Source organism: Diceros bicornis, chromosome 18 (assembly GCF_020826845.1).
Source record: "Diceros bicornis minor isolate mBicDic1 chromosome 18, mDicBic1.mat.cur, whole genome shotgun sequence".
Classification (NCBI taxonomy): Eukaryota; Metazoa; Chordata; class Mammalia; order Perissodactyla; family Rhinocerotidae; genus Diceros; species Diceros bicornis.
In genome coordinates this window covers 50506746-50527584 of record NC_080757.1, presented here as the reverse complement: position 1 = coordinate 50527584, position 20839 = coordinate 50506746, and the positions used below count along the sequence as shown (strand labels likewise).

The 20839-nt window shown below is 39.6% G+C and overlaps 1 protein-coding gene across 1 annotated transcript in view; it reads left to right on the top strand.

Moving 5' to 3' along the window:
- Positions 1 to 5348, top strand: part of ABCA6 (ATP binding cassette subfamily A member 6) — a 56492-nt gene extending 51144 nt beyond the window's left edge. The window contains exons 36-38 of the mRNA XM_058561444.1: positions 1115 to 1194; positions 2968 to 3023; positions 3155 to 5348. Coding sequence (XP_058417427.1) covers positions 1115 to 1194; positions 2968 to 3023; positions 3155 to 3256 — 238 coding nt within the window. The 3' untranslated portion in view covers positions 3257 to 5348. The remainder of the gene's footprint in view (positions 1 to 1114; positions 1195 to 2967; positions 3024 to 3154) is intronic.
- Positions 5349 to 20839: the final 15491 nt, after the last annotated feature.

Genomic DNA, 20839 nt, shown 5'->3' with positions numbered 1-20839 from the left:
TGAGCTAAGAAGAAGGGAGTAGGGGTCTGGGGCTTCAAAGAGAAGGAAGACAGTTCTCAAGCAGATGGGAAGAGCAAATGCTTGGTAAACAAATGTTTGCCACGCCAAGCAGAGACAATGGGACACAGAGAGGACTTTGAACAAATCAGGCCCTGCTGAGCTCCCCCAGCTTCCCCCAGCTAGCCCACACTCTGTAGTCATCTCTGGTGGTAGCTCTCTACCTGGACCAGGCCGTCTATCTAAATTCTTGTAGGCAGTTGAGGGGGAAGTAAAAAGCTCTTCCTGAGTCTTTTGGGCCTTTATTGTGTTCAGCTCAAAATAATCAGCATGCCAAAGTGGCGCATTCTGGGGACGTTTGTTCTGAACCCATTGAAGGTCATATAGCCAGAAGTAGCACGTGGAAACAAGATGCCAAAAATCAGTTCTGGCTCTTCCTCTCCTCAGAGGTCAGGGAAGTTTTTAGTTAAAGCCTTTTGAATCCCTCCACTATTATGTCCCTCTCTCCCAACCTCATCTCTCCCTTTGCTTAGCTTTCTGGTGACAAGGATGAAATATTAGGTTAGAATTAGTTCCAACCTAAATTGAACTACTCAGAGGGATTAGTTCAGAAGATCTGTATTCAACAAGAAAAACGTTTGCATAAACTGAGCATGAATGTAATTATGCTGGATCATTTCTAGAACTATCTCCAAAAGCCAGCTACCGAAGCCATTTTAAGACTTGTCCATTGATAAATTATTTTATTTATTTCATATGTAAGCCAGACATTAATTTGCATTACTTTTATTTTAAAAAGGAAATTGCTGATAATATCAGTATTTATTTTGATGGTCATTTTTTTTTTTTTAATAATTATTTATTTATTTATTTTTTTTCCCCCAAAGCCCCAGTAGATAGTTGTATATCATAGTTGCACATCCTTCTAGTTGCTGTATGTGGGACGCGGCCTCAGCATGGCTGGAGAAGCGGTGTGTCGGTGCACGCCCGGGATCCGAACCCGGGCCACCAACAGCGGAGTGCGCGCACTTAACCGCTAAGCCAAGGGGCCGGCCCTTGATGGTCATTTTTTTCCCCTTGAAACTCAAGGTCAATTATGATATTTTCCTATTCCCAGGTATTCCTCCTTCTTGGCCTATAAACTGCCCGTGGCGGATGTTCACCCTCTATCTCAGGCCTTTAACAAATTAGAGGCAGGTAAGAATGACCATTTTTTAAAGAAAACTTTTGAAGAATAAATTCAGACTTAGATAATAATTTAATTGGGAGATAATTGTGTAATAAATTTTAAAAGTAGGCCCTGGAGGGTAGGATTTTAAGAATTTTAATGGTAGGTAATGGTAGAATTTAACCCCAACTTTGGATAATCCAGCTCTCTGGAAAGTGGTTAATCTCCAGTGCAGAGACCAAAGCTGCAGGAAACACACAACTGTGCTGATTGGTTTTACTGTGAATTCATGACATGAACCTCAGACAGCCCCTTAGTCCAGCCTGCTTTGCTTCCATTCGCACCAAATGTCCTAACATTACTTCACTTCTCCTCTTACATATCCTTCTCCTTCCCGCTTTTCTCCCTCAGTTGATGCCCTTGCTTTGTATTTCACTGATAAAATAAAGGCAAGAGAAAACCTCCCTGCGGTGCTGTGTTCTGCCTTCCTGTTAACAATGATGAACTGTCTGTGTCTCTAGCTAAGGCCGTCCGCTGCATTGTGCATAACTCCTCTTGCCGCTTAAAATTGTCCATTCCCTCTTTTCATCATCTTTTTCCCACTTTCAAATGGGTCATTCTCAACAGCAGACCATCATGTGTAATTTCTCAACACAGCATGGTGGCACAGAGCTCAAAGGAGTGCCAGGCTCTCTGGGGTCCTGTCCCAGCACAGCTGCTGACCGGCTAGGAAACGCTGGGTAAAGCCACATAATCCCTGCATGTCTAGATGGCTCACCTGTAAAAAGAGGGATAAGATCAGCACCCACGTGGCAGGGTTGTTAGGAGGATTTAATGAGTTCGTTTGTGAAAGCCTAGAACAGTGCCAGCTCATTGTGTTTGAGATAATATAAATCTCCGGTTCACGCCTTCCCCTCCAGACACCCTGACTTCCTGGCTCTTCCTAAATGTTGCAGACATGCATACTCTGCCTCGGGACTCTGCATTTGCTAATTCTTCCTGGAATTCTACTTTCTAAATATCCGGTTGACTTCCTCACTTCTTTCAGGTTTCTGCTCAATTATTGCCTTATTGCTGTGGCCTTCTCTAACCGTCTTGTACCAAGTGCCAGCACTTCCTGTTTTCTTTACCTGATTTATTGTTTCTCCGTAGTAGCTATCAACATTTACTTTATTATATATTTAAGTGCTTATTTATTTAATGTCCATGTTCCTCACACTAGAATGCCAACTACACGAAGGCAGGGGTTTTGTTTCCGCCTGTTTTCTTTACTGCTCTATCTCTGGCACCTAAGGGTGGCTCACACATGGAAGATTCTCAATGTATAAATGGTGAACTCTGGGCGTGTGAATATGTGAATCTGGTGACTACTGTCATGCAGAGTTCCTGGTGGGGAAGCCCAGGAGAGAGCTGGTACGGCAGATGAACTGGCTGAAACAGTTACGTGGAAGGATCAGGTCCTTTTAAAGGGGATGGAATGGGATTGAAAGAATACGTATATCAATCAATTATGCAGTTCCTCAAGAAACTTACGTATCTCCCCAAGATACATATACTAAGTTATAAAAGACATTATCAAAATGTAATGTGAGAAAATTCTAATATCAAGATTAATTTAAAATGTATTTGTATTAACTCTATGACTTTTCATGATTTCATTCTTTCACCAAGCATTTGCTTATTCATTTGCTATATTCCTGTATCACTGATTTGCATTTTTATTTTTTATGACTTTGAAAAAATTCTTGGTAATAAATTAAAAGCATCTGCTACTAGTCTTTTTTTTTTTTTTTTTTTCCCAGTGAAACGTAACTTTAACCTGGAAGAATACAGCCTCTCTCAGTGCACACTGGAAAAAGTAAGTCAGCTTTCATGGTTTCATATCATCCCTGTGAATTTCACATGAAAGTAACTGCATTTTTCTTGTTTATTTGGAAGACAATCAACAACTTGATAATTCTTTTTCGTTCTTCTTTACCTCCTATATAGGTGTTCCTGGAGCTTTCTAAGGAGCAGGAGCTGGGAAATTTTGATGAGGAAGTTGACACAACCATGAGATGGAAACTCCTCCCTCATTCAGACGACCCTTAAAACCTCAAGCCTAACCATTCTTTGTTGATGTCATATAAGCTTCGTTGTATGTACTAATCAGCAGTATGTATAATTTTAAAAATCATCAACATCAATATTAGGTTTATTTTGTATATTTAGTTAATCAATGAATAAGTTTTAAAATTATTCCTCCCCTCAAATTTAGGGGTGATAGAAAATCTGGCGATAAAGGTAATACAAAATATTAAGATACCTGAAAAGCCAAGCACTGGGTGTTGTGGAAATAATACCACAAACTTGCAATTTTTAAAAATATAGTCTTTTAGAAATATGATATTTACTAAAAAATTCCCTTGCTGAAATATGTGAGGGATATATTTAACAGCCAGAAGCTGCGTGATCGCTGCATGCCAGTATGTGATACACTGGGTTTATGAGCTTGCTTTAATACATAAGCACAACCCAAGAGTCTTCCTCTGAAACCTTTTCAGAAATTGTTTTAAAATTCACGGGGTCTGGAGTCCCTTGAACTGGATGAACAAGCATGTGCATTGGAAGAGCAGTTCAAATAGACTTATTGAAAACAATGCGAGTCATAGCAGCATTGGTTCAGATTTTTAAAATTTGAATACATTATATTGAGTTCTTACGATTGTGGGGGATGCTGATTTCCCTCATCAATAGTTTTCTGTGTATTTACTGCTATTTTAGATCATGCCCCTCTTATATGCGTGTATGCACATGTGTGTATATCTATATACACACACACGTGTGGGTATCTTTTGTATTCCTCAATTTAAAAAATCTATCAGCTTTACATATTATTTTATTTTTTTCCTTAAGCCATAGCTATTTCATTTTGAATATTACCAGAAAATTTTTTGAAGACCAAGCAGTATTCTTGCTGCTTTTTTTGGGAGATGTGTTATATAACTTAAAAAAAAATTGTTACACTCATTGAAGAAAATTGTATAATGTAGAAAAATATAGAGATTGAATAAAACTGAATAAAAGAATCACTACAATTTCTCCATACCAAAAGAAAATCAACTATTTCCCTTTTCCTTAGTGCATTTTTTACATAGTTGGAATTATTATAGTACATATAATTTCCTCATTAAATATATATGCATATTTGCTGATATAACATTGAAGTTGTTTTAATTTACTTTTAAACTTATGGGGAATTTGTAGCTTTATATTTGCGTTTTATTTTGTGTTAATTATTTGTATCTTTTGTTCATTTATTTTTGTGTTTTAGTCTTTTTCTTATCTATTTTATAGGCTTTTTTATATAATTAAATATTTTATCTGTATATTTTACATATATCATAATTATATCTGGAGTATTGTATTTCCAAATCTATGATGAATCACCTATAGTTTACTGTTTACTCAGGAGCTTTTAGTGTCCTACAAAATAAATCTATATCATAGTGAGAGTAGAATTTAAATTATTTCTAAAACTCAAGCAATAAATTCTCCTGTCTTGCTCAAATGTGTAACATCACAACATACATAACCATTTCACATAACAATATGATGAAATCTTCGCTTGTATTCTTTATAAATTATAAATTTTCTTAACTGTTATAGAAATCTGTTTAGAAAGTACTGAATAACCAATATCAGATGTGGTATGAATATTTTAAAATGTTAAACTAGACATAGTTTGCTAAAACCAATATAATATGGTTACTTTTGAAGCTATTAACTTGGGTATTTATTAGGATTGTGTTCAAGAGCAAATGAATGGGTATGAAAAGAGATGGAGATGAGAATAAAACAAAGGAAGCCGTTTAAAAAAAAGGAAGACAGATCTGTGCTGGTTTTGTTCTCTATTTTCCTAACATACCCCTTCCAGAGAAGGCTGACCACTGTGGACTGCATCACCAGTTCCCTTCATTGATGGTTGGCTTCCAGTTGGGTTTGACCAATCCAAGAGGAAGTAGCAACAGGAGGTGGGAGGGTGGAAGAAGAGAGAGGTCAGAGGATTTCTTCCCTTTACCCCCTGTTTTGGTTCCAGATCTCAAGCCGTAGACATATCCTTGCAGGCTTATAGCCTTTGCCCTGCTCCAGTTACACCCACCTGCTTCTGCCCGCCCCCCCCACCCCATACTGTTGACCCCAGGAGTGTCTCACTCTTTCCTAGTCCACACTCAGCCTCCAGGAATTCATCGTAATTACCATTTAAGTGTTTTTTTTCCTACGAATTTGTGACTCTAGTGGCTTCTGCTCCAGATAAGCTAATCCTGGCTGCAATTCTCCGCATTCACTTCTATAAAAGAATAAGATATATATTGGTTTCTGCCCCTGGTTCCTTCTAATATTGGGTCTTTGACCTTGGTTCCTGGCACAGAGCTCCTAAGAGTCTTGGGATTTCCTGGGTGATAGGAGCATTTTCTGTTCTAATGAGATAACTCTGGTGGGCTCCTGGATTGGGGCTGTCACCAGAAAGACCAAGCCGTGACTAGAAGTTTGGTACTTTCAACCCCACTTCCCATTCTCTGGAGATGGGAGAAGGGTTGGAAATTGAATTAATAATTGATCATGCCTAACTGATGAAGCCTCCATAAAAATCCCAAAAGTACTAGGTTTAGAGAGCTTCCAGATTGGCAAACACATCCACGTGCCGGGAGGGTGGTGCAGCCCAATCCCACAGGGACCAAAGCTCCTGTGCTCAGGACCCCTTCCAGACCTCGCCCTATGTATCTCTTCATTTGGCTATTCATCCGAATCCTTTATCGTACTCTTTATTATATAATAAACAGTAAATATGAGTAAATGTTCTCGAGTTCTGTGAGCTGTCCTAGCAAATTGTTGAACCCAAGGAGGGGGTGATGGGACTCCCAATTTACAGCCAGTTGGTCAGAAGCACAGGTGACAACCTGGGACTTGTGATTGCTGTCTGAAGTGGGAGCTGTTTTGTGGGACTGAGCCCTTAACTTGTGGGATCTGATACTAACTCCATATAGATAGTGTCAGAACTAAATTGAATTGTAGGACACCCAGCTGGTGTTGGAGAATTGGTCAGTATAGGAAAAAACCCCACACATTTGGTGGCCAGAAGTGAAGTGTGAGAGCAAAGGAAAACATAGTGTGTTTTTCCTAGACATCTAGCGTCAGTGAAGTGGGATTTGCCTGAATGGCTCTGGCTCACGGAAACATGGTTTGGGAAGAGAAAGAATGAAAGGGCAGAGTGTGAGGAACCGTTGCTGCCTGGATGGCTACTTCATCACTCGTGGAGTAAACTGCAGCTATGCTTCGATCAGTTGCTAAAGGTAAAGGTTAACAGCAGAATTAGAGATGAGAGTAGACCCAGCTCCTGAGGAACTGGCTCACTGGGTACATAAGAAAATGCAAAATAACATAAAGTACGCTAAACATAGAGTCTCTTGGTTATTGTTATTTGTAATAGCTAAAACGAGGGAAAGTGCTGGGTGGGAACTTGATGCTGGACTAAGCTCAGATTTGAATCAGTCTGAACTTTGGCCACTAACGTCAAAGCTGCCCACAATGGGAAAAATCATGCCAAGAAAGTACCTTGAAGGCCTCTGGTCACCAAAAAAGTAGTCAGTGTGGTGAAGCATAAAACCAAGAAACTACTGAAACCAGGGGGTACAGTGTGAAGGAGTTGCCGCATTGTGTGGATGGGTATCATCAGCTGCCTGAGGAACCTTTACTAAAATGGATTGTGAGAGTGACTAATCTGGGGGCTGTGTCTTTGGTTTTGAATGTTGCAGAAGGAAGAGCGTGTTTGGGTTGATACCGGGCCCACAGTTCGCTGCTGAACAATTACAGATGGCTTTAAGTGATCCAGACACACAGAGGTTATTCCTGAGGGAACGGTCTGCCTGGTGGACTGGATAACAGCCACCGTCAAGTGTGTTTATCCTGAGAAGGGAGACTGCCCAATTCCCCCTGTAAATGCCAAGCAGAACACCTCAGATGAAGCAGCTGATCTGCTTCACGTGCAAGCCATGAGGGATTGGCTTTATCATGACTGAGATATTCACCCACTGAATATGCCGGTTGCCAGGTTATGGTAAATTCTGTGATTAAGGGGGCCCGTTTTACATGGGCACCGCATGTGACGTTACTCTTGCAAAATGAAACAGTCTGAGAAGTTTTATCAGGTTGCTGTCTCAGCTTCCCTCTATGGATATTATTGACAACAGGGTGTCTGACTGCACACCCAGCTGTGCAAGCAGTGTGGGATAAGTAGTAGAGAGGCTGAAGAAAAGACCCAGAGACAGTGTACGAGACATAAATGTTGATTGGGACTTACATACAGAGAGTGTCCAGGAGTGGCTGTTTGAGTGAAAGTGTGCACCTGCACCAGCTACGGTGAACAGAGCAGGAGTTGCTTAAGTAGGCAGGGGAACAAAAGCTACAGGCTTGCCAAGAAGGACTGTCCCTGCATGACCAGCATTCCAAGGACCAGTAGCTCATGTGGAGGGGCTCTGTGTTCCTCCAAGACGTGATGTTCTTTCTGAATCGTTGCAATACTAGATGGTTGACATCATGCCCAGAAGGAGGCCAGAAGGACACATGGTTGCTATAGGGCACGTAGTCTATTGCCAGACAAGTGTGACGCTACACAAGGTCACTAAAGTAATTAAAAATAAAATGGGGAGAGACAGAGAGGAGAGTCAAGGGACTGGTCTCAGCAAGGTTGAAGTCTTTAGATGGAGTGATATTGTGATTTATAATAAGACATATATATGTTTGGTTTTCATCTTTGTGTCTGGCACAGATCTCCTAAAACCCTTGGAATTTCCTAAGAGATGAGAGCAACAAAGGTGTCTCTTGTTAAGTTAATGACGTGAGTTTTGGACCCACCTAAGGAGAGGGGCTAGTTGCCAGGAGAACCAACCCTGTGATTAGAGGGTTGGAACTATCCAGGGAGGGGAGAGGGCCTGGAAGTTCAATGGATTGCCAATGGCCAATGATTTAATCAATCATGCCTGTGTAGTAAAGCCTCCATAAAAACCCAAAAGGACGGGGTTCAGAGAACTTCCAGGCTGGTGAACTCGTGGAGATGCGGGGGGGAGTGGTGCATTCAGAGAAAGCGTGAAACTGTGTGTCCCTTTCCCCATACTTTGTCCCATGCATCTCCTCCATCTGGCTGTTCCTGAGTTATATTCTTTTATAATAAACCGGTAATCTGGTAAGTAAAATGTTTCTCTGAGTTCTGTGAGCCACTCTAGCAAATTAATCGAACCTGAGGAGGGGGTTGTGGGAATGTCTGATTTATAGCCAATTGGTAGGAAGTATAGGTAACAACCTGGGCTTACCATTGGCATCTGAACTGTGGATTTTGGGACTGAGCCCTTAACATGTGGGACCTGATACTATTTCTGGGTAGATAGCATCAGTATTGAGTTGAATTGTAGGACACCCAGCTGGTGTCTGAGAAATTGCTTGTGGGTTTGGGGAACCCCCATCATTGGAATTGGTACAAGAAACTATTTACATGGTTATGGAGAAATTAGATGGAGGTGGCAGATATTGATGGTGTTGAAACAAAGGTGTTGATGTAGCACTATCAAAGGTTGGGTGGATCAGTGGGACTCCCTGCTGGTCCCCCAACATTAGAAGGCCCCAAACAAGCCCACTCCATTTACCCCAGTTTAGAGGAATTTAAAAAGCCAGAAGGCAAAAATTACAATGAGAAACCCCACCTAGAATTGCCTAAGGTATAGGTTAAGCAGATTAATCAAGGTAAATATTGAAGGAGAGGCCAGGGTCTTCTGGCTCAACCTGACGGGAACCCAAGGCCATATGCACATGTGTGGATAAAATGGCCAGGTTGGGGTGGAAGGAGAGAGACTTTTCTGGGACTCCTCGACACAGGAGCCCAATGCTCTGTGATTTGAAAACTGTTGGTGATGTCTTAATGGCAGCTAAATTTAGATTGGGAGGAAATGAAGATGCAAAGGTTAATGGGATTAAGGTGAAAGTTTAGATGACAATTGGGATTTTTGAACAAACTTTATATGGGGTAGTCGGGTCTTCTTTACCTGAACTTATCATTGGGATGAATATTATGTCCAAGCAGAGATGGTTTCCCCTACCTAGTATTGTAAAGAGAAGGCATGAAAGTCCGCCTTCAGGCCAGTCTTAGTTGGACATGCTAAATGGGAACCACTAGTTCTGTCTGAACCCACACAGGTGGTTAACTTAAAACGATATGGAATTGGGCCAGCCCTGTGGCTTAGCGGTTAAGTGCGTGCACTCCGCTACTGGCGGCCCAGGTTCGGATACCGGGCGCGCACCGATGCACCACTTGTTGGGCCATGCTGAGGCAGCGTCCCCCATACAGCAACTAGAAGGATGTGCAGCTATGACATACGCTATCTACTGGGGCTTTGGGGGGAAAAAAGGAGGAGGATTGGCAATAGATGTTAGCTCAGAGCCGGTCTTCCTCAGCAAAAAGAGGAGGATTAGCACGGATGTTAGCTCAGGGCTGATCTTCCTCACACACACACAGAAAAAACAACCAATATGGAATACCTGGTGGGCAGAAAGAGATCACCACTTCAATGACATGTTAGAAGCTGGAGTGCTGGTACCGATGAATTCTCTGTACAATAGCCCCGTGTGGCCTGTGAAAAAGGCTTATAGCTTGTGGACACTAACAGGAGACTATTGAGGCTTAAATAAAGTTGCACCGCCCATAGCCTCAGTAGTTCCAGACATGGTTTGGACGATACGAAAAAATGTAACAGTCTAAAGGAGACCGGCACTCAGTTTTTTCAAATGCTTTCTTCTCTATCTCAGTCTTGGAGAGGAGCTGTCTGGCCGCATGCCCAGTTGGGTGAGCAGGGTGGGATAGGTTGGGGAGAGACCAAAGAAAAGAGCCGGAGTTGGAGAACAAGACATACAGGTTTATTGGGAGTTACTTACAGGGACGTCCAGTAGCGGCCGGCTGGACAGCAATGTGCACCTGCATCCGCTGGTGGGTAGGGGGTTGCATATATAGGCAGGGGACACAAAGGCTATATGCTTGCCAAGAGGGGTTGTCCCTGGTATGACCAGCGTTCCCAGGAACTGTAGCTCATGTGGAGGGGCTCTGTGTCCCTTTAAGATGTGATGTTCTTTGAGTGAGATAAGGTAAGATCCGGGCTAGCCAGGCTCTGGATTGTTACAAATCCCAGCAGCTGGGCGTCCAGCTCAGAAGGGAGCCAGAAGGACACATGGTTGCGATGGGCTTGTGGGCTTTTGCTGAGCAAGCAAAGCCCAGGCCCTACAGGAGCCAACTGCAGTTCACTTTCACATGGGAAGGATCCCCTCTTACATTGACCGTGCTGCCTTGGGGTTGTCTAAACTCACCAGCTTACTGTCATAATTCGGTCAGAAGGGATTTGGACTTGACACAGGTCTCCAGTGTAATAATACACCATATATGATGATGTATGATGTGTTGGAAACTGAACAGCAGGCTAGGACTAATTTGAATGCAATGGCTTGCATAACCAACCAAGGCTGGTTAATAAATTCAGCAAAGCTCCAAGGACCTGCCCTAACGCTAAAACTGTTAGGAATAATCTGGCCAGGAGCCACCTGGAATATTCCACAAGTGACTAAAAATAAATTGCTTTTGCTACCCATCCCTAGGACCAAACAGGGAGCCCAGCATTTGGTTGGTTTATTCGGGTTTGGGGAAACGCATATCCACATCTGGGAATACTGCCAGCTCCTATACATAAGACTACCTGAAAGAAAGCTGTATTTGAGTGACCCCAAAAAAGTGTGCCATGACTGAATTATAAAAAGCAGTTTCAATGCCTTTGGGTCCTTATGATCCAGATTTCAGGGCTGTGGTTTGCCCTGAAAACTTAATCTCTGACGAGTCCAAGAAACATCATCGATTTTCAATTTGCTTAGCTTTTTCTTGTTGTTAGAAAGGAAATGATGACTTCCAAGCTCTTTATATGTCAGAGGTGAGGGAATTGACTTTTAAATTTTATTGATCTTTAATGAATTAACATTTAAATTTAAATACCCTCCTGGAGCTGGTGGCTACCATATTGGACAGGGCACTTTTAAAGTTAATCAGTATTTCCGTCCTCCTTAAACTATAAGATTTCAAGAGAACCTGGTTCTGATGACGCCTCTCTCTTCTCCCATATGATTGCTGTTTGATATTTTAGTCTTCATTGTGTTTAACAATCCCGCCCCACACAAATTAGTCATTGTCATCATTATTTTCCACCATCAATATTTATTTAGTTTAGCAATATATTTATTAGTTTCTAGCACCCAACTACTTCCTTCCGGTTAGTTTCCTTCTTCTGGAAGGATTTCTATCTATTAGCAGTTCTTTCAGAGATATCTATAAAAGAGAAGTCCCAGATTTTGTTTAAAAGATGTATCTATTTTATCCTTACCCATGAATTATATTTTAGCTGGTGTATCAATCAGCTTTTGCCAAACCACCCCAAAACTTACTGGCTTAAAATAGCAATCCTATTTTAGCTTTGTTTTCTTGTTTCATTTTCTGGCATCTGAATATTTATTTTTCTTTGAATTTGATCTCCACTTTTGTTATATTTTATGCATCCACTTTATGTCTTTGTTGAGAAAGCAAACACACCAGCATAGTCCAACAACTGGTAGAAATCTTGCTATTGTCTTTTAAAATCACACTGTGTGCTATTTTGTTCCAATGATTAATAAAAGTCAACTGGCCCCACATTTTCTTCAGCTTTTTAAGTTTACACTGACTTGAAACAGAAAACTGGCAGAAGATACTCCTAGGGTGGAGTTAGAAGGGTAATGATTGTAGATTGTCAACAATACTTTTAGGTGACAGAATATATTTTTGTTTGGAGTTCTCATTGAATATTTTACTAAAAAGCTGAGCATCTGAGCTTCTTATCTAATAGTCAGTAAATAATTTCCATGAAGAAAAAACGCTCATGCAAAATTTAAGATCTATGAATTCAATCAAACATCTGAAAAACAAATATAGAAAAGATTAGTAGCCAAAAATGTTGTGAATGAGGCCTGAATTTCCTAGTTTATAAGAGAGAAGGAAATGAGATTCCCATTTTCCATTTAGGCATTCTGCACTGGCATCTACCATAACATCCACCATAACAAATAAACTCACTTTTTGCATACTGCCCTGAGATATTCCCCCACTGCCAACAAAAGTTGAGAAGAAATTCAATGGCGGTATTGCTTAGTTCTTTAAAACCCAATAAGCTGTGTGCGGCAGCTTCTGTAAAATCTACCTAGAGCTTGTAAAATGATGTGATTATAATTGATGGTGATGTTCGAGGAGCCACAAGCTTAACAGTTAGGCTTATATAAAGTAAGAAAATGGGAGAAACTTGTGTAGACCCAATGACTTTATTTTATAAATTCAAAATTGGTGAATATAAGTAAAAATGTTAAATTGTATTTAATTATGCATCAGGCAAATTACGTTTTGTAAAAAGAATGAAATAGCAAAAATATTACAAAATTCAACAATACATATGTCAATTCATGCACTTTTTGTGTTGCTATTTTGTCACCGAGCTACCACTGCTGATGACAGTGTCCTGAGTTTGAGTAACTCACCTTGTTTGATAACTATGTTTTTTCTTTCTTGCTCATTTTAAGCATTTTGAACTCTTTAAGTAGTTCATTACTTATCAGTTTCAGTAGCTGTTGACACCTTTATTGATATGCCAAAGATTTTAGTCAACCATAAGCGACTTCTGAAAATATGTTATTTTAAACCATCCATTTAGAAGTGTCGACACAAATAATCAATCTATAAATCAAGTTTATTATATGAGCCAATCTGAGGACTATATCGCCTGGGAAAATGACCTTCAGTAGGGAATGCAGCACCCTGGAGAAGTGAGGTGTACAGCACAGTTATATACCGTTTTTGGAACAAGGAACACACATCAAATATGACAGAAATATCTCTTTTTACAACATTCACAAGATGTTTTGCTAGCACAGCAGGTCAGTGGTCACAAGATGTACACAGCAGGTCAGTGGTCACAAGATGTACACAGCAGGTCAGTTTGACCGTTAATTTCGGGGAAGAAACGCTTATCTTTAAAGAAATGCTTATATGAGAGGGAGGCAACATTCCTATCTTTAAAGGCAGCATTCTTTGCTTTGGGATATTGCAAATATTTAAAGCAGATGCACAATGCATTCTTGACAGGCCACGTCAGGCCATTCTGGAAAAACAAGATCAGGCTGAATTAGTTTTAAACCAAATGGCTTCCTCATATACCTCAATATATTAACTCTTCTCATTGCTTTTCATTTATGATTCAGAGGCAAATTTCACAAGTTTTTCTTTTGTTTTAAGGAGTCCTACCAACCTCAGCAGGGCTTTCAACATGACTTGAGATCTCCTAACATGTCTACTGTAAATATCTTCCATTCTCCTGACAGCTATTTCAAGACTGCTAACACTATCCTCACTTGCCAAGCACATCTGTTGGTCTGTTCTTAGAATTTGCTTCCTACTTCACAGAAAAACATCTTAACTCTCAGGGGTGAAATCTCTCCTTCTTGTTGTCGTATTTAAAAATTCTCTCTGCTCTCACATTCACCTTCTTTTTTTCATGTGACAAAGAAACTCTCTCTTCTCCTTTTCAAGTCTGTCCTCTCGTCTTGGTTCTGATCCAATCCGTTCTTATCCCTACCGTCCCCCCAAAAAGCAATGCTCCACCTGTTACTTGATTTCTCCTGTATTTTCAGCATTTTCCTTTTTCTTTCCTCTTGTAAATACCATCTTTAAAATCCTTACCCTTGTGGCCAGCCTGGTGGCATAGTGGTTAAGTTCACACTCTCTGCTTCGGTGGCCCAGGGTTCGTGGGTTTGAATCCCGTGCATGGACCTACACACCACTCATTAAGCCATACTGAAGCAGCATCCCACATACAAAGTAGAGGAAAATTGGCACGGATGTTAGCTCAGTGGCAATCTTCCTCACACACACACAAAAAACAACCCTACCCTTGACCAAAATAACTCATTTTGGCTACCATCCAACCAATGACCTTTCTTTTATAACCAGGCTTCTAGAAAAAATAAATAATACATTTTCTTGCTTTCCCACCTCATATTCAACATTATATATTTAAAATTCAAAATATATGTATTGAGCAACTTTCATGTCCCAGGCTCTGTGATGTGTACAGTGACAAAGATTCTGCAGTACTCTTCAGATGTGTACAATCTACAGTGGAAGAGAGATGAGTATAATTAGTTTAAAATATGGAGGAGTACATACTACAATGACAGTAACCATGGTGTGCTAGGGAGCATCTGGGAGGGGCATCTAGCCCAGATGGGAAGAGGGCCAGGAAGGCTCCTGGGAGAGGAGAGGTTAGGCTTGAGACCTGAGAGACAAGTAAGAATTAAGCAGATAGATGTAGCCATTATAAGAAGGCCAGTTGAGAGAGGGGGTAAATAGGTTCTGGTACGAATTCTAGTGGGAGGTGGGTTCCCCACACCACCAAGCAATACTTGGAAAATCAGCCAGCTGTCCTAATTCAACTCAGTTCTCACACTATCTACCCAGAGATAGCATCAAATTCCACAGGTTAAGGGTTCAGTCCTAAAAGGCTGTCCCCCCTTTCAGACGTTTGTCACAAGTCCAAGTTGTTACCTGTACTTCTGATCAACTGGCTATAAATCAGACGTTCCCACAACCCCCTCCTCGGGTTCAATTAACTTGCTAGAGTGGCTCACAGAACTCGAACAAACATTTTACTTACTAGATTACCAATTTATTATAAAAGGATACAACTCAGGAATAGCCAGATGGAAGAGATGCATGGAGTAAGGCATGGGGAAAGGACATCTCTCCAGGTGCATAACTCTCCCCAGATCTCCACATGTTCCCCAACCCAGAAGCTTTCCAAAACCTGTCCTTTTGAGATTTTATGGAGGCTTCATTACATAGTCATGATTAATTATATCATTGGCCATTGGCAACTGATTCAACCTTCATATCCTCTCTCCTCCCCAGAGGTTGGGAGGGTTGGACTGAAAGTTCCAACCCTCTAATCACATGATTTCTTTCCTCGGCAACCAGCCTCCATTCTTAGGTTACCTAAGGGCTTTCCAAAAGTCATTTCATTAACATAACAAAAGACACTATTATTGCTCTTATCACAGGAAATTCCAAGGGTTTAGGAACTCTGTGCCAGGAGCTGGGTTGAAGACCAAACATATATTTCTTATTATAAGTCATTATTATGACTTATAATCACAAGGGACTGACTACAGAAGAGCAAATAGAGGTTAATGAGAATGCATTGCATTCATTTTAAAAAAATAATCATGTCTAACTATGACTGGGGTTAGAGGAAAGGTTAAGGCAAGGAAGCAGGGAACAGATGATAAAATGTCTTGTGTGTTTTTGCTACAAAACCAGGACATTGTGAAGGTAACAATGGGAATGACATAATAAAAATTGTGTGCCAGAAAGTTTGTTTCTATGTGATGTGAAAATGGACTGCTTTCCAGTTTCAAGATAGTAGATGGACAAAAGGTAGAGATAAAGATGATACTGGCAAGAGGTTGAAACAAGGGAAGCCATAATGCAGAAAAGAAACTATACCGTAGCTTTGAATGACCTCCGATTAACTAACCCAGCTGGATATGCACCCTCCAGGAGATATACATGCTTTGTAGATTTTATGGCCCCTGTGTGTATATGTACCTCCCAGCTGCGATAAGATGATAACTTTGTTCTTTTGAATTCCCTAGGAATGTGATGACTCTCAGACAGAGATTCTATTCAGATATCCATGACAACTGAAAGATCTGGTGTGGTGACTACCAGACTAATGCCAGAGGGTCAACATAACTAATCCTCTCCCCTATAACCCACTGGATTTTATAACTGCTTCAAGATTCTGTGCCCCCCTTAAGATGGTTCTTTAGGATGTTAGTCAACCCTCTCCCTATTTGCTAGCTCATCATTTAATAAAATTCCCTTTCTCTGCCAACATCTTGCCTCTTGACAGATTGGCTTTTGTCTTGAGGTGAGCAAATTGTGCCCTTTGAGCAGTAACAGAAATTGGCAACCATGAAGGGATCTGCCAATCTGCCCATGGCTAGCTGATTTTGGGGGAAATTCTTGGGAAAGTCCCTAGCAGCTGCTGAGGTTCTCTTTGCCTTGGGGATGGCCCCTGTCAGTTTCTCTCCACTGCCACCTGCTTCCAACACTCCCTATGGTGGAAAGAGAAACAGCTACTTCTCGTGGGTCAACTGGCTCACATCTGGAGTAGGGCAAGTTGCCTCAGGGGTACACCACTGAAAACCTCCTTCCCCTCCATCTGGGGTCCCCCTCTTTTGGGGGGGAACATATGGTTAAGAGGTTGCCCTGCCAGAGTGGGAAGAGTTATAGGACTTCACCTGGAATCTGGGAACCAGTTCACAGGTGTCTGGTTTTTCTGTGTCTCTGTCTGTGTCTGTGTCTGTAAACAGCTCCAGGTTCAGACATCTTTTGGGTGAGTGATCTCATTAAAATGCACCTGTGCCTAAAATTGTCTAATACCTTATCAGGATTGTGGGTTAGAGGTCCCACTGGTAGATTTCTGCAGGGTTAGAGTCCCAAGGCTAGGATTGAGTGTTTAAGGGAGAAAATATAAAAGGGTTACAGCCAATGGGGCACTCAAAAGGATTGGGTTAGAGTCCTGAGCTTTGGGGTAGGGTCCCAGAGTACCCTGGGTTAGAGTCTCAGAGTACTGGATTTTGGTGCCTGTTCATGTTTGTCTATGTCTGACTGTTTTATTTGTTAAAATTTGCTGTTTGGGGATTTAGTTTCTTGGTGATCGTAATAAACTTTCTTTAGAAATTACCTTGTTTGTTGTGGCCACCTTGGGAAAAGCCCCCTAAAATGGGATAACTGTAAACAGCTGGCAAGATAACCCAGGATAATTTAAAATTACAGTAGCCGGGGGCCAGCCCCATGGCATGGTGGTTGGGTTAGGCACACTCCATTTCAGTGGTCCAGGTTCATGGGGTTCAGATCCCAGGCACAGATCTACACCACTCATTAGCCATGCTATGGTGGTGACCCACATGCAAAACAGAGGAAGATTGGCATAGATGGTAGCTCAGGGTGAATCTTCCTCAGCAAAAAATAAATAAAATAAAATTACAGTGGCCATTTTGGGCTCTTTTTGAGCCTCCAAACCAAGAAACAAGGAAAAATATTTAATCTTTAAAGAGTCAAGGGCTCCACCTTTCAACTGAAAGTTTCCAGAAGCTTTAAATATTTACAGAGAATAGCAGAATCTTACCAAGCTTGTTTTGCCTCCTGAGGGCTTAGCTTGATAATCATCATGTGGGGGGGGGGTCCCAAAACTACAGTGGGACAAAAATGCAGTTGCACTCCATTTTGCAATCAGAGATGGTTGGACAGAAATATGGATTACACTCCCACTTGTGGCTAAGGGTCCTACCAAGCTGCCATCAGTTTTAGGGGAATTACTTGGGCCATTAGAAGAAAAGTTCTATTAGATAAGATCATTTAAAAGTGCACTTAAAAAAATTGAAAGTTTTGTTGCAAAAAGCTATGGAAAATTAAATTATAATAGGTACCTAAAAGAAAAGCCTATTAGGTCATGGTTTTATGGACATCCCATAATCTACCTTTGGAGGAGGGCCGCAGATGAACCCCTCCCAGAGTTAATGAAACTCAGAGGTTTTCTGGGAAACTGCTGTTCAGTACAACCAGGTATAGTTACTGTTTGTCCCAGCTGAAACTTGACAAGGTATTTGAAAGGATTTAGCAACTTATGCTCAGAAATTTAGCCAAACTGGAAGCTAATATTCAGAGCTTGATAAGAATTTTTTAGGCCTTCTTCCCTAAGTTAAAATAAAACTAAGAACTCAGAGGGAAAGAAGCAAATTAGAGATGATGTAGTTGGACAGGTAGATCAACCTATGATGCCATTTGAGTTACAACCCAATTTCTGAGGAATCAAGAGCAATTGTCCTTAAAAAAAAATCCTTGTAAGACTGGAAATGCAGCTCTAGAGGCAGTTCAGGTTCCACCCATTACCCTTATCTCAAAGAGCTTGCAAACCCTCCAGGGCATTAATGATCTAGACTACCACTAATTCCTAGGACTGAAGAAAAAAAAGGAAAAATGAAAGAAAAATGGCCATAAGAGTGCCCTCACCAAAAATTTAGCATCTTGAGTGTCTTCTCCACAAAAATTAGTAAAAAAGGCTTTAAAAAAAATTTAGATTCATAACTAGGGAGCCTTGTATTACTCTACCTGATTCATAGCAGTAATTTTAAAACAATAGCTGTGGAGTCTCTGTGTATATGTGTCTATACGTATGTTATATATGTGTGATATCTTACCTCCAGATAGTATAATTTCTAAAGAGCTCTATTCAATTGGCTTAAAGTAAGCACTTACACAAATGTAATGGAAACTAACACAAATGTTTTTCAAGTTAACATAATATAAAACAATCTTTGGCAAGTGAAAGCTTATTTAAAATTGTTGGTTTGATTAAAATGGATATATCCTCAGAGTTATCAGCATTGGATATGATGCAGACAGGTCACCTTTATTCTACATTTATTGGTCAAATAAACTGATGTCATCTCTACTACAAAACTGGTTAGCAAAAATAATAACTTAAAATGATAGCTAATTTTATCTAATGTCTCATGAAGTTTTATAGGCAATCTAAATAATTATTGGGAACGAGAAAAGTAAATAGATGTGAAAAAGATAAAAGTGTTGGGTGAACTTTTTATATGTTACAGCATGTATATTTAAGATAACATCCAAAATCTCTCTGGTACCTTGCAACTTTGAAGTTTTGCTAGGTGAAGTTAGTTGATAAAAAATTTGTTGAATATCTAGGTCATTTTCAAATAAGACAACGTACTGAAACATTATCAATAAAGATGTCTAAGTTTATCTACTTTTGGCATCTTGTTACAGAGAAACTAAAAAATGTTTGGGTTTATTAGTAAACACATCTTGTATTTTATTAAAAGATTGCACAAATAAAATTAATATTATTAAATATTATATATAATAAAATAATATTATATATAATAAAATAATATTAATAAAATAGTACATAATTGCTTACTTTTTAGTTTTCACTAAGGTCTATAAGGGTCAAAAATTCTACTAAAAATTAATAAGGAAAACATCTTTGGATTCGAGGAAAGTAAGATGTATGTTTTCAGTAAAGAAGGTATAAATAATGGAAATATTTTTGTTTTTTTGCTAAGAAAGATAAATTTGTCCCAAAGAACTGGGAGGGAAAAAAAAAAAGGAAAGCATGGGACAAATTCTGATGTAAAAAGAAAGTTATAGGTTTGTGGAAGAGGAAAACCTAAAAAAGAGTTTTATGCATAGTCAAGTTGGCTAAGATTGAAGTAAACCTAATTAAGTAAATGAGTTTTAATATAAAAGGTAAGCTGTTGTAAAAATTAAAATTTGGTTTTCTTTCTCTTAAAAGGGATAATTTTCTTAAACTCTTAGTCTGCTCTTGATAAAGCAGTTATAAATGATTTTTCTTTACCTTTGAGTAAATCTACCTAAAAGACTAAAAATCTATGTTTTGTTAAATAATTTCCTATGTTCAAAAAGACTGAGGTCTCTCTATTAAGGTTTTTTGACTGTTTCTGTTGTCACTTTAGTTGAATGGATAACTGAGCATTGTTTCACAGTGAGCATTGTTTCCTATTTGACCAACTGTTTTAAAACATTTTAATAATTTTTGACAAGCTTGCCCCAAAATTCAAATCCTAAGTGAAATCTTTCTTTTGACCCGAAGGAAAAAATTTTCTTTGAGAATTTTCAGAGGACCCCTGGGACTACTCAAAGAAATTTGCGCTCTCTCTTCCTATAAAGAAGAAGATATTAAACTAATTAGGCTTATTTGGTATGTTAAATTACGTGGGAAGCCTTGTCAAATAAGTGATGATAAACCTTCTTAGATGGTATTATGTGGGTTAGTGTTATTGTTATAAACGTTTTAAAAATTATATAACATTCCTAAAATTCTGATCCATCCTGGTTGTCAGCTGTAATTCTAGTTATTGTCCTAAGTGTTGTATGTCACAGAAATAGCCAAGTTTGTTTGTCAATTGCCCTTTTTCAGTCTTTTGTCCTTTGTAGATAGTTGTTGTTTTACTCTGATATTTTTACAGACGTATTTCATCTTCAGAGAGATTCAAGGAAAGAACTCTGACACTTACTCTAGAATACAGGTTTCTGATAAACTTTCAGATCATAAAGCTGAACTGGTAAGAAATTACAGAACTCTAATGGAGAAACTGATGGTCTCACAAAACTGCTAACAGAAGATTAAGATCAAGACTTGATTACACAGGACTGAATAAATTGATGAGAATGATTATAATTTTTATGACTTTTCATTTGAGATATTGCTGATTTTTTAATGTTTTGTTTCTTCCAGATTTAATTTCCTTAAATCTCCTTCTCTTAAGCAAACTATGACTTATAGTAATTTGGTAAAATTATACCTTTGTGAGTAAAATTGAAACATTTATCTTTTTTCTCCCTACCTGATGCCTCCAGAATTTGGAAACTCTTAGTGAGTATTGTTTTCATGGCAATACAGTTATTTGCATAAGTTA